The 13,485-nt window shown below is 37.2% G+C and overlaps 2 protein-coding genes across 3 annotated transcripts; both read left to right on the top strand.

Annotated features, from left to right (window-relative positions):
* The first annotated feature begins 5,901 nt into the window (after positions 1 to 5,901).
* LOC119989863 (phospholipase A1-IIgamma) lies at positions 5,902 to 8,661 on the top strand. Of its 2 annotated transcripts, XM_038835604.1 has the most exons (3): positions 5,902 to 5,954; positions 6,091 to 6,715; positions 7,905 to 8,661. In XM_038835604.1, the coding sequence occupies exons 2-3, from the start codon at positions 6,119 to 6,121 to the stop codon at positions 8,508 to 8,510; spliced, it is 1,203 nt and encodes a 400-aa protein (XP_038691532.1). In that variant the 5' UTR covers positions 5,902 to 5,954; positions 6,091 to 6,118; the 3' UTR covers positions 8,511 to 8,661. The 2 variants fall into 2 exon arrangements, with proteins under 2 accessions (XP_038691532.1, XP_038691531.1); XM_038835603.1 differs by having other exon boundaries at positions 5,926 to 6,715.
* A 2,530-nt stretch (positions 8,662 to 11,191) lies between these two features.
* Positions 11,192 to 13,275, top strand: LOC119989943 (adenylate-forming reductase 03009-like). Its single transcript, XM_038835718.1, has one exon. The coding sequence runs from the start codon at positions 11,245 to 11,247 to the stop codon at positions 12,889 to 12,891; it is 1,647 nt and encodes a 548-aa protein (XP_038691646.1). The 5' UTR covers positions 11,192 to 11,244; the 3' UTR covers positions 12,892 to 13,275.
* The last annotated feature ends 210 nt before the right edge of the window (positions 13,276 to 13,485 follow it).

Below are 13,485 nucleotides of genomic sequence, written 5' to 3'. Positions count from 1 at the left end.
CTCATTTGTGAGGTCCAGCTGCAAGTAGAGGTGACTATAAGGTCGAGGCGAAGAGAGCATTTCAAGCTGATGTGATAGGTATGAGCTGTCATATGATAATGAGCCCATGCATTTGCATCTCATTATGAAGATTCAAAAGAGCGAGAGTTGTGCTGTTATACCTTGTATGTGGGTATGTTCAAAGGGGTCGGATTCCTGCATATAAATTATAAGGTCGTAGACCTGTTAGTTATTTTATCTTATTGGGCTTTAATCATACCAATTTAACTGTGTTAAAGACGGTTTTTGACCCATACAATCGCACTATTGCAAGTTTGCAACTATATTGAATACGTTGCTGATGCTTTGGCTTGTGGTGACTTCAAAGCAAAACCAATCTAATTTTAGGGGTGATTGTGACTGTCTTTTGAGAATTTGAGACATGGCATTTATAGGTTGTTCCAAATCAATCACTTGTTCATTTCCTTTGCAATCTCAGTGAATTCTGAAACAAGAAAAATGGACCAAATTCTGATCGGAGAATTTCTAGACATATTATTTCCTTAGTGATACAGTCGCATATCAATTCTCTGCAGAATGAAATCACAAACAACTAAAACGGTCATATTTTGGATTTGTTGTTCGTTTTGGGCTCATAATATATCAAATCGAAACTTGTTTCGAGTCCAACAACATGGTGCTAACTTCAACATTGTTAAACTCAATTTTTGGCCTCAAAAAATGGATATTTCTGTTGATGTGATTTTCTACACGATTGATACCTCGACACCTGATCCCAAAGAGTGACGTGAAGGGCGAATCTCAGTACTTGCAAGAACAAGAACAGGCGGCCCTTCGTGGTAAGTTTTCAGTGTGTACCTTGTTCAAGTATGATGTGCTCCTTTTATAGCCGGTGTTGTGGAGTGTATCAGTTAGGATTTTCTTATCCCAGATTCACCGTTTGAAATTTGAATAATGATTAATCTTAATCTATTTGAACGCTTTGAATTGAATCCTCGTGAATTGACGTGAGGAAGTTTTTCTATAAATATCCTTACGTAAGAAAGCTTCTCTGTAGCTCTTCTCTAGCCACGTGTCGTGGTGACTCAACATAGGATTTTTACTCATCCACAATTTTGATAGGTTTTCAACCACTTTTTAGTATTAATTTGTCATAAAATATAATATAATTAATTAAATAACATTAAAAAAATTATCATGATACATTACAATGTAGACATAGTTCACTTAATAGTACGTCTCACTGCAATTTTATAGGGTTCACCACAGTTTTCGAACTAACTTCACTTTACTGTAGAATATCAAAATACAACACGCTCTCAAATGGACCCAATTACTTATTACTTTTCATGATTTTACGAAGAATTATTTGGTAATTATTCCTAAACAGAGATTATTATGATGAGGTTATTACCTTGTCACCATATGCAGTAAGTTGTATACCCACGGGCCACGCTATCACTTCTAATGTTGACATTCTCAGTTGGTCTTAACTTGGGCCAGATTGAAGATCGCATGATCTTAGGCCTAATTTGAAAGCCCAAAGTAAAACCATGGGCTACCCTTGACAATAGACGGGCTTCGCGTGTCAATGCGGCCCCATTTGATAACAAAGCGAGCTTAATTAGCCGAAAAACATAATTTGGAATTTGGATGATGTAATGTACTTGTGATATTCGTTTCCTTTGTCTTGATCCGCATTATAAGTAGTTTTTTTTTTTTTTGTAATGAGAATGACATCATACAAGTTTACTCTTTGAATGTTCAATATGGGTCTAAATTTGAGTCGTCAAGCTCATAGAAATTTCTCACCGACGATATGATAAATTAGGTCAAAATCCCAACACGTCTAATGGGAACCGAACTAAGAACTTTTTCAAATCTGTATGGTTTGGCCCCAGAAAAATTCTCCTACTAAACTATCACCCAAATGATTCGGCATTATAAGTATATTTATTCAGGAAACATAATTACTATGGGAGACTTGGATGAATTACTCATAAGCAATGTTATAGACTTGGATGAATTAGTCAGGCACGTAATGACATTGCACCGGCAGACGGCTCTCCCTTACTTGGCAATGTCTGGAAATTTTTGACAAGATTGTTTCAAAGCGATTCAACCTATAAATCTCATGTTCGATTTTAACGACAAAATTCTATAATATTGAAGCTTATTATGTATCTACTTATATGGCTGTATCCTCTTTTTTTTTTGTCTGAACTTGTACTGAATTTGTCTGAACTTGTACTGAATGCTTCAACTGGAAAGATATTCAATGTAAAAACATTTTTGACCCACAAACTGAACTACTTGCTACAACTGTCAACGCTTTTTCAAATTTCAATTCTTTAATAATACAAGTATTTTTTACAATTCCTAACAGAAACTACCTGGAATCTGTAACCGATTCTTATTTCTGTTGTTTATATATTAATCTCAAAACTCTCGACTCTCGGTCGAGAGAATGAAAACAAATAGGTGATTTTAGTATGCCATATCATACGTAATAGTTAATATATTAAATTAATATAATCATGCCAATTCCATGAATATATTGGTGATTCTAGTATACCATGTCATTCTTTGCTATTAATTTTACCCGATCCGATACACCCATGTACCTAGCTAGATATACAATGCAAATTTGCCGCCCAAAATAGTGTTATATATAGGGCCCCCATGGTGTTTCATTACATGCAGAGTGAAAAAAAAAAAAAAAAAAAAACCCTACAGTTCGAAACCTCTGATTCTTCTCTCTCTAGCTAGCACATAATTTCTTGTTGCTCATCTTTAGTTCTGATCTTCGGAGAAAACCATGGCTTCCGAGAAAATCCCTGTGAGGTTTTCGAGCTGCCGCGGGGTGACCTTTGAAGTCAAGCCTCGTGAAGACCCATTTTCAATCACAAAATCCCCTGAAGTTGAACCCCAAGGAAGCAAGAGGTTTTGGCTTCCATGGCTTGACAGCAACTCCTCCAAAATATTTCCCTCTTCACTTCATAGGTCCATGAGTCGACCGAGCAGCCATTTTTGCGACCTTGATATTGACGATGATGAAGATGGATATAATAGTGCCTTGGAAATACTAGAAGAAGACACTGATGAGGAAAAAGGGGAACCGATTCCATTACCAATTAGTCTGAGTAAGCGCGAACAAGCGTCCAAGGCTCCTCCTCGAAAGCCGGTTTCGAGATTGTCGGTAATTCTGCTGGATCAAGGTTTGTTGACGGTGTATAAGCGACTCTTCGTGGTTTGCTTGGCCTTGAACATATCCGCATTGGTTCTAGCCGCAACTGGGAATTTCGTTTATGCGAGAAACAGAGCTGCTCTGTTTTCAATAGCAAACTTTCTTGCCCTGACACTGTGCAGGAGTGAGCCTCCGTGGCTCTGCAATCCACCCAACGTAGGTGGGTGATGAGAATCGAACCCTGTCATCACCCACCTACATAGGATGGAGTGCAGAGCCACGGAGCCTTCCTCCACTGTTGGTGTCGGTTAGCGCCCAAGGGCCACCGAAAACCGCATCAACAACAACAAAGCTGGTTCTTATTTTATGCTTCATGCTTTCCTCGGCATTTAGGGTATATTAAAATACCAGGTTTCGGCCATGCAATGCATTCGATAAAGTACGTGGATGTTGAATATGATGCAAATGGTTTAGGAGTTAGGACTTTAGTCGAACACCTGATACGCACTGCTCCTATACTACCAACATAGCAAACAGACTCCGATGATAATCAATTAGCTCCATAAGGACAGATTACGACCAGTAGCACTAAGAATCACTCTCAGGATTGAGACTTTCTCTCAACAACAATCAACGCTACGAATCACTCCCAGCAACCCCACCTGAGAAAGTGTTACACAACTGAGTGTAACTGAGACTGTTCACAGAAGCTTAGTAGGAATAACTACAACACTGCACCAGAATATCCAGGAAAGGTGATATTGAACTTCAGATATAGATTACAGTACACCATACCAGTCTTAGCTACCAAAATACATAGGGATACGCCTGTTCGAGAGGGCGGCTCTCCAAATAAGAAAACAAGACAACAAGATAATCTTTTCACACCAACCCTAGAAAACATCACAAAATATATAATAAATTCTAAATTGATCTCAGCCTTTAAACGTTCTTCTCATCCAACGGCTGTCACTCTCAGAAGTCAAACAAAAGACGACGTCGCATGACACGAAGTCGTGACAGAAAGCAGTAGCACAATGAAAAAGGGTTTCTTTCAAACATCCAAACTGATCTCTGTCGCACTGCCTTACTCTGAGTCTTTTCCATCCAGCCCTCAGACGTGAGCCTCACAAGGAGCTCTTAGCAAAACGGCACCTTTCTCTATGGGCTATTGGGCTGCTTTTGTTCTAAATGGGCCACTAACTGGTGCTTGTGTCAAGTGGGCTATTTGAGATGGGCTCGCTGCATCAGAATACCAATCATATAGATTCATATGATATACTTATTATTTAATTATTATGAGATTACTCAGTCCGATTGAACGAGTCAGAAGCTGTAATCCTGACTAAACGAGTGACTTGCGTTTTCGGATTCCTCATTAACATTGGCAAATGAATTCTAACCTTAATTCTTCAAATTTTGTGGTTGATTTCTTAGCTTTAATGGAAAATCCATATACAAATGTTAGAATGGACAAAAGGTACATTTGTTCACATCCAAAAAAATAATAATCTAAGGAGTGACTACCACTATAGGCCCAATAATGATAGGAATCCCAATAACTAATTAATATCCCAGACTCCCCGTTACTAAGTTGTATGCACAAGATTTATTTACATCATGTGGAACATGTACGTGGAAGTCCAACGAATTCAATTGGATCATATGTGTCCAACTCAATAGTAGAGATAACTAGGATACTGACAACTGAGATCTTTATCATTTTCGAGGTAGGCAAAGAGATCGTTGATGCATATATATATACAGAATTTAAAGGTGAAAGTCGCACTATTGCACCGAAATGCCAAAAGCACATCGCCAGAACTGAAAGCATCAGCAATGTATCCAATATATATAGTTGCAATTCTTACCTTATTGAAGTTGCAAGCATCTGCCAGCCAAAGCCTTCCATACATATATAAAAGTTCTCTTGCGATGACTTCAAAGCGAAACCAATCTAATTTTAGGGGTTCTTGAGACAGTATTTTGAGACATGGCATGTATAGGTCCTTCCACATCAATCACTTATTCACTGCCTTTGCAATATCAATGAATTCTGAACCAAGAAAAATGGATCAAATTCTGACTGGAGAATTTTATTTCTAAACATATTATTTCCTTGGAGCATATGACATGCAAGCTGAAGTGGCGTTGTTTGTGTGTCATGTGATGTGGTCTTGTGAACTTTAAAGCCAAGAATATATAAGAAGGAAGGTACCAGTCGTTGAAGCCAAGAATAAACAAAAACATTCTTATATGTGCACGATTGCTTGACTTAATCGTCATGCCACCCCAATAATGCGACAGCAGGCATCATTTGATTAATTAATTCAATATCACCCTCATAGAATGAGCTGTATTTAAATACCGTTAAGAAATATACTTCTCATTATAATCGAATATTGAATACACATATGTCTAATCTAGTCGATTGTCAATATTCAAGCCACCTCTCGTTGGTAAACGAATTTTGTTTATTTTTACAGGCAATGGCGTTATTATATCATAGTCTTATCTCTGTTGGTGATTATAACTAGCAATTAGAAGAGTTGGCATTCATACAAGATGAAATGATACGATTAATTATAAACAAATAGGCAATTATTTATCAATTATACACATGAACTGAACATTTTAAAATTTGTTGCTTTTCTTGTACTCTTTGTCCAATAAATAGAGTCATTCGCCCAACATTTTGGACAAACTTATTAGGATTTAGGAGACGTGCCATGGTCAACTGGACAGAGAGGAATTGCATCAAATAATGGTAAGAGATATATGTAGATAAGTTTGGACAACTAAAATATAAGGTCGTGCGACCACACAGACATAATAAACGACAACCACTAGTACTATCTTTTTAAGTTTGATAATCACAGCATGAAGAAACATCCCATTTTCAGCATTGGCAGGTGGTGTGGTAAGAAAAAAATGGACAACATAGCAAGAAGATGGAGAATTCTGAGCGGGGAAAGTAATTGGGAAGGCCCATTGGATCCTCTGGATATCGATCTTCGTCGATACATCATACACTATGGAGAAATGGCTCAAGCTACATATGACGCATTCAATTCACAGAAGGAATCCAAGTATGCTGGGAGCAGCATATACTCCAAGCAGAATTTCTTCTCCAAGATTGGTCTAGAGAACGGCAATCCGTTCAAGTACACCGTGACCAAATTCTTTTACGCCACGTCGGAAATCGATCTTCCGGAGGCGTTCATTGTGAAATCAATGTCAACGGAGGCTTGGAGCAAGGAATCAAATTGGATGGGGTATGTTGCTGTGGCCACGGATGAAGGGAAGGCTGTTTTGGGGAGAAGGGATATTGTGATTGCTTGGAGAGGAACAATAAGGACCTTGGAGTGGGTTAATGATTTTGAGTTTCTTCTTGTCTCGGCTCCAAAGATACTTGGACATGATCATGATCAAGCAGCCAGTGATCCTAAGGTGCATCAAGGTTGGTACTCCATCTACACTTCTAATGATCCGCATTCACCCTTCAACAAGACCAGTGCTCGCGACCAGGTGAGTCATCATATTTATCATTATCATATACCTATTTGGATCACACTATCATACTACTTTCTATTTTTTTTTTTTTTAGATTCCTTGCCTATGTTTAGTTTGAGTAAAAATTACAATAGAATAATACTTAGATTATTGAAATAATCCTTATTATTATATAGTTTAGATTAATATATTTGACAATTAAGATATGGATTTTGATGTGAATTTAAATCAAAATTTGATTCGAAAAAATGTAACATATACATATCTAATATATTTTCTTTTGGTAGTTATATTTACTATTTAGGGCCTATAATTATATGTTAAGAAACAATATATATGTGTGTGTACAGCTTAATTTCATGCACAATAGTCTGTTTAAAGAAATCCACATGAATAGCTAACAGTCACACCTAACAAATTGTGTTAAGATACCAAATTTGCTTTGTTACCATGGATTGACTTTGTTAAAAATGAAGGCATTCATTACTAGTTCTGATTATTGAAATATCCACACACACACACATATATATATATATATGAATTCCTCTTCAAGATTTACATACCGTAATTGTTTGTAAGAACAATCAAATATATATGTATATATACACACATATATATACACACTCTGAGAAACTAAATTTGTCATAAATATAAATCAACATAAGATGAAAAATACTTAATTAATTGCACTCTCTCTCTTCTTCCATAGTTCATTGCAATTAGTTCACAATTTGTAGTGAAGATACAAATTTATTTGTCGATTGACAAAAAGATACAACAAAAATGCGGTCGAGCTAGAGAAATGAAAGCTAGACGAAAGAGAGTTGAAGAGAGTGAACAATGCAAAAAATCTATCAATTATAAATATGAGGTATTGTTGAAATTATGTCTTTTGCAAAGGGCATTATATGCATTTAATTAAAAATAAGTGAGGATTGTCAATCCTTAAAGAGTATTTCTCTCTTTTTGGGAGGAATTTAGTTTTCCTTAAAATTCAAGATTTCAAGGATTCCACCTACCAAACATAAGAATTATTGACAAAAGAAAAAAAAATATTATCCTTGAAAATCTGGAAACCGCGAACCAAACAACACCAAAAGAAAAACTAATATTCAAGTTATTGTTGTGTAATTATGATGTTTGTCATTAACTAGCTAGTATATATGTTGTTGCTTATAAAGTTTCATTCTTGTATTCCAATTAGGTCCTTGAGGAGGTAAAGAGACTAGTGGAACTCTACAAGAATGAAGAGATAAGCATTACAGTGACAGGACACAGCTTAGGTGCAGCAGTCGCAACCCTAAACGCAATCGATATAGTTGCGAATGGATTCAACAAACCAACATCAAACCTACACAAATCATGTCCAGTCACAGCAATTATCTTTGCCAGTCCTCGTGTCGGTGACTCGAACTTTAAGAAGTTGTTCTCTACCTACAAAGATCTTCGAGCCCTACGCGTTCGTAATGCCTTAGATATAGTACCAAATTATCCATTAATAGGGTACGAAGATGTTGGAAAAGAGCTTGAAATTGATACTACAAGATCAAAGTACTTGAAGAGTCCAGGAAATGTGTCTACTTGGCATAATTTGGAGGCTTACTTGCATGGAGTGGCGGGAACACATGGGCCTAAAGGAGGGTTTAATTTGGAGGTTAATCGTGAGGTTGCTCTGGTGAATAAAACAATTGATGGATTAAAGGACGAGTATTCAATTCCTGTGACATGGAGGGTTTTGAAGCATAAAGGTATGGTGCAACAGATCGATGGGTCTTGGAAGTTGATGGATCATGAAGAAGATGTCGATTAGTCGGATAATTACATAAATATATGTGTGTGTGTATATTGGTTTAAGATGGTAAGATAGAGGTTACCAATGAGAGGTGGCGTAGTTGCCAATCAGTTGTATTAGGCATATGTGTGTCCAGTGTTCGATTTCAATGAAAAATATATTTCTCAGCGATATTTCAAAAAAACGAAAGAGGTTGCTTTGTATGAAATAAATTGTCATGGAGTTGGAATTTCAGCAAATTCAGTTTTATAGTTTCTCATACAAAAAACAGACAAAAAAAAGTTCAATTTTATGGTTTAGATTGAAAGGCCCATTTTTATTTATTTATCATCATTAATCACTTGTGGGAAAGCCCATTTTTTAATTTTCAAGGCCCAATGATCTCCCATCTAGTTTGGGCCTTTTAACAATCAAAAGCCTTGAGCCCAATCTGATTAAAGTGCGCTTAATTTGGCCCATTTTCGGGGCTATGTGTTTCAAAACAAGAGAAAACACACTCTTTCATATTTCATATTTGGAATAATAAAAATCTTCAACCCACAATCAGTCATCTTCATACATTCACGTTAGGATACGATAAATCTTTGAAATAATTTTGTTCCCTTCAGTTTCCCAAAATCTATATATAATTCTCATACCTAATATTCCATGCATACACATAAATAGATATAAAATCAGCACTATCATTGTAAACTAATTAAGGCCTATAAAGCACACTATAATGCATGCAAGCAACACCCATATGAGGTATGTAGAAAATGATATTCGAACCATAAACCTAAATGAAACAATTAATAGGCGAAAATCACAAGACATATTGTCAAAATTTGTAGTTCCACATCGGATAGTAGTTAAAAAAAAAAAAAAAAGAGTACCAAAAAAGCTAACAAGGGCTCCGGCTGTACAAGACAAGGTCAGTGGAAATTGTCTAGCAATACCTTATTTTTCCTTATTAATTCGATTACGTCTATCAATCATTTTTGTTATTCTACACTAATATATGGTTCCATTATTAAACATTCAAACCCTATTTAAACACATAGCTAGTTGGTACAGTGTCGCTGTAATTTCCCCTCTTCGGGTAACCCATTCAACATGTTACTTTCATATGGTATGTGACATAAATTAATAGCCTAAGAGACCAACTTCATCTACCTCAGAAAGTAAATACAGGAATGCATACACACCTAATTAACTTTATATATGCACAACTAACACACACATACATAAATGAATACAAAAATACACATATACACATATATCTACACACACACGTGTGTATATATATATATATATATATATATATATATATATACACGTGTATGTGTATGTGTACATTATTGACCGAGGACCGTACATGTTGGTCGAAGGAAGTATGATAATAATGCGAATTTGCGCTGGAGATGCTCTTACAAGTTGGCATAATAATGTAAACGAAGACTTGACATGCATATATATGCTATGCAGCCGGTGAAATTATTGTGAATATGCATTTTAAATGTCAAAGAAACGAATTCCGTGAAGCGCGTATAGATCCGTTGACTCATGTGCATAGTTGCATACAGTAGCCAAGTGGCTCTAGCAAGGTCGTGTTTGGAAAATCAACCTTTTGGGTTCATGCATGTATTCTCCTAATAGATTGGACAATGGACCAGTGGCTCTACTTAAAATTGTCTCTTGTCTGTTGAAATAATGTAGAAGTAGTGAGTCGAGAGAATTGGTCGTCTCCTTCCATATTTGTTCAACAAAAGTTGCAATGGAAGAATCCTAATTTGGAAGAATTGAAATGATGGGGAGATTATTGTAGAAGCACACAATTACAATAAATAATTCTTTCAGTTACTACCATTGAAAAAATCAAAAGTGAACAAGAAATTCAAAAAATGTTATCAAGTGAAAAAGTCTAGAATGCAACAAATTTTTTTTAAAAAAAAGTTATCATACAATAGAAATAAAAAAAAATGTTATCAAAAGTGAAAAAGTCTACAATGTAAAATCTAAAAATCTTATCACTAGAACAATAGAATTTAAACTGAGTGATAGTATTTTAGTAAATTTCTTTTTGGCCAAAAATCGTATGAATTTGAAAGGTTTTGAATTCGATTTCCACTTAAGTAATATACTTGTGGCGATACACTGAGTTTTAATTCAACTTACTCTATAATCAGGTGAGAAAAATTTGTACACACAGATATGAAAGCCTGAATTTAAGCCCATTTTATATGTGCAAAGTAAGAAATTGAGTAAGACAATGTAACTAAGAAATAAAAAAATGGCATCACCGGTATTTTCTGGGTAACTAACACAACAACCCGTCTACGCGAGACTGTAATAAGTGACCGTTATTGCTACTTTTGACCTTTTTGTCTCACATTTTTTTATATGGCCCACTTACACCTAACTCACACACATGCAACGCACCCCACACCTACACACACAAACAGGATGGCCGCGGGACTCGGACCCCGCTCAACCAGGCAGGAATGCACCTCCCTGGTTAGCTGATCTGGGCTACCGGGTGCTTTTCTCTCAAATACTTGACTTTAAATCAACCAAACTAAAAAAATTAAAAAATTGATTTGACCAGATCAAACATGGATTGTAGGTAAGCATAAAGCATTGTCAACTCTGCCTCCCAAAATAATGTATATAAAGGGCCACACATCATGTTCTCATGCACAGCAAAAAACACACTACTCTCTCAACCTCTAATTCTTCTCTTAACCACCATTTCTCTCAACCTCTAAAAACAATGCAAAGCCCTGTGAGGTTTTCGAGCTGCCGCGGTGTGGCCTTTGAAATCAAACCTCATCCAGACCCATTTTCCATCACAAAACCCACTGAAGCTGAGCCCCAAGGAAGCAAGAGATTTTGGCTTCCATGGGTTCAAAGGAACTCCTCCAAAATATTTCCCTCTTCTATCCAGAGGTCCGTCAGTCGACCAAGTAGCCATTTTTGTGACCTTGACATTGATGATGAAGATGAAGATGAAGAAGACCATGTCTTGGAAAGGCTAGAAGAAGGCAGTACTGATGAAGATCAAGAGAAACCAATTTCAGTGCCAATTACCAGCGAACAACCCTCGAAGGCTCCTCCTCGAAAGCCGGATTCAAGACTATCAGTTATACTGCTAGACCAAGGTTTGTTCACGGTGTACAAGCGACTCTTTGTGGTTTGCTTGGCCGTGAACATAACCGCTTTGGTTCTAGCAGCGACTGGGAATTTCCCTTACGCAAGAAACAAAGCTACTTTGTTTTCAATTGCAAATATTTTTGCACTGACGCTATGCAGGAGTGAGGCCTTTTTGAGAATCGTGTTCTGGCTTGCAGTGAAGGTCATGGGGAGGTCATGGATTCCTCTACCAATCAAGACTGCCACCACATCTCTCCTACAAAGTCTTGGTGGAATACACAGCAGTTGTGGGATCTCTTCAGTTGCTTGGTTAATATATGCATTAGTTCTTACCCTCAAAAACAGAAAAGACACTACCCCTGAAATCATAGCTGTTGCTAGTACTATTCTTTCCCTTCTCTGCCTCTCTTGTTTGGCCGCGTTCCCTCTGGTTCGCCATCTCCATCACAATATCTTTGAAAGAACTCACCGTTTCGCTGGATGGACTTCCCTTGGTCTAGTCTGGGCATTCGTTATCCTTACAATATCTTACGACCCAAAAACCAAATCATATAGTCACGACATAGGGTCCAAATTGGTCAAACAACAAGAATTCTGGTTCACATTGGCAATCACAGTACTAATTATCATTCCTTGGGTGACAGTGAGACGTGTACCAGTCAAAGTCTCTGCTCCTTCTGGTCATGCCTCCATAATCAAATTCGAGGGAGGTGTGAAATCTGGTATATTAGGAAGGATCAGTCCTTCTCCATTTTCGGAATGGCACGCGTTCGGTATAATCTCCGATGGGAAATCAGAGCACATGATGCTTGCAGGTGCTGTTGGTGATTTCACAAAGTCATTAGTCGCAAACCCACCCAGCCACTTGTGGGTTAGGCAAGTTCACTTCGCTGGATTGCCTTATCTAGTGAACATGTATGACAGAGTTCTACTGGTGGCGACTGGTTCGGGAATATGTGTGTTCTTGTCCTTCCTATTGCAACCAAGTTCGGCTAATGTGTGTGTGCTATGGGTGGCCAAGGGAATTGAACAAAACTTTGGGAAAGAAATTAAGGAAATGATGAGTGGACATCCCAAAGACAAGGTGATTGTGCATGACACAGCTGTTCTTGGTCGACCCAATGTGTCTGAAATGAGTGTTGATGCTGCCAAAAAATGGGGAGCTGAAGTGGTCGTTGTTACAAGCAATCCTGAAGGAAGCCGGGACGTTGTTAATTCGTGCAAAAGTGCAGGAATTCCAGCTTTTGGTCCTATTTGGGACTCTTAATTTCAAATACGATGGGTTTCTTTTATTTATTTTCAAATGGGGTGGGTTGGGTGTTTGTTCTAGAATGTATAAGTAGTACTGAATCTCAGTACAGTCAAGAAGGAGGAAAGCTCCATGTTATAATATAGCTATCTTTTTAGCTAATCTTACAAGAAAAGTTCAATGAAGTACTATAATATAGCTATCTTTTTAGACACAGGAATAATACTTGACTAAACGAGTCACTTTATTTGTTTTCTATGTACTATTTGTTTTGTTGGGATTTGGGCTTGGATCCAGGTCGCCCATGATGGGCTTGGCCCATGTCTAGCCCATATGACTACTAATTCAAAATAGGTGAGAGAGTAGTTATTGCTCCATAATATACAAAATGTGTGTTTGTATCATTTTGAGGCATAGAGTTGAGTGTGTATGTGTGAATGATGGTGCATTTCGTTCTTGGCAATCAAAGGGGTATTTCTTGTTGTGATACAACGATTCTATTCTACCAATAGTTTAATAGTATCAAAGCTTTGAATCAATCAAGCAGTGTGAAGCAAACCCGAATCAAAGATCCTCGGCTATGGAGAAACCAGTACTGAGTTGTACTCGAAG

The sequence above is a fragment of the Tripterygium wilfordii genome, chromosome 21 (genome assembly GCF_013401445.1).
Source record: "Tripterygium wilfordii isolate XIE 37 chromosome 21, ASM1340144v1, whole genome shotgun sequence".
Lineage (NCBI taxonomy): Eukaryota > Viridiplantae > Streptophyta > Magnoliopsida > Celastrales > Celastraceae > Tripterygium > Tripterygium wilfordii.
The sequence above is the reverse complement of the archived record's forward strand: the minus strand, read 5'-3'. Positions and strand labels throughout refer to the sequence as shown.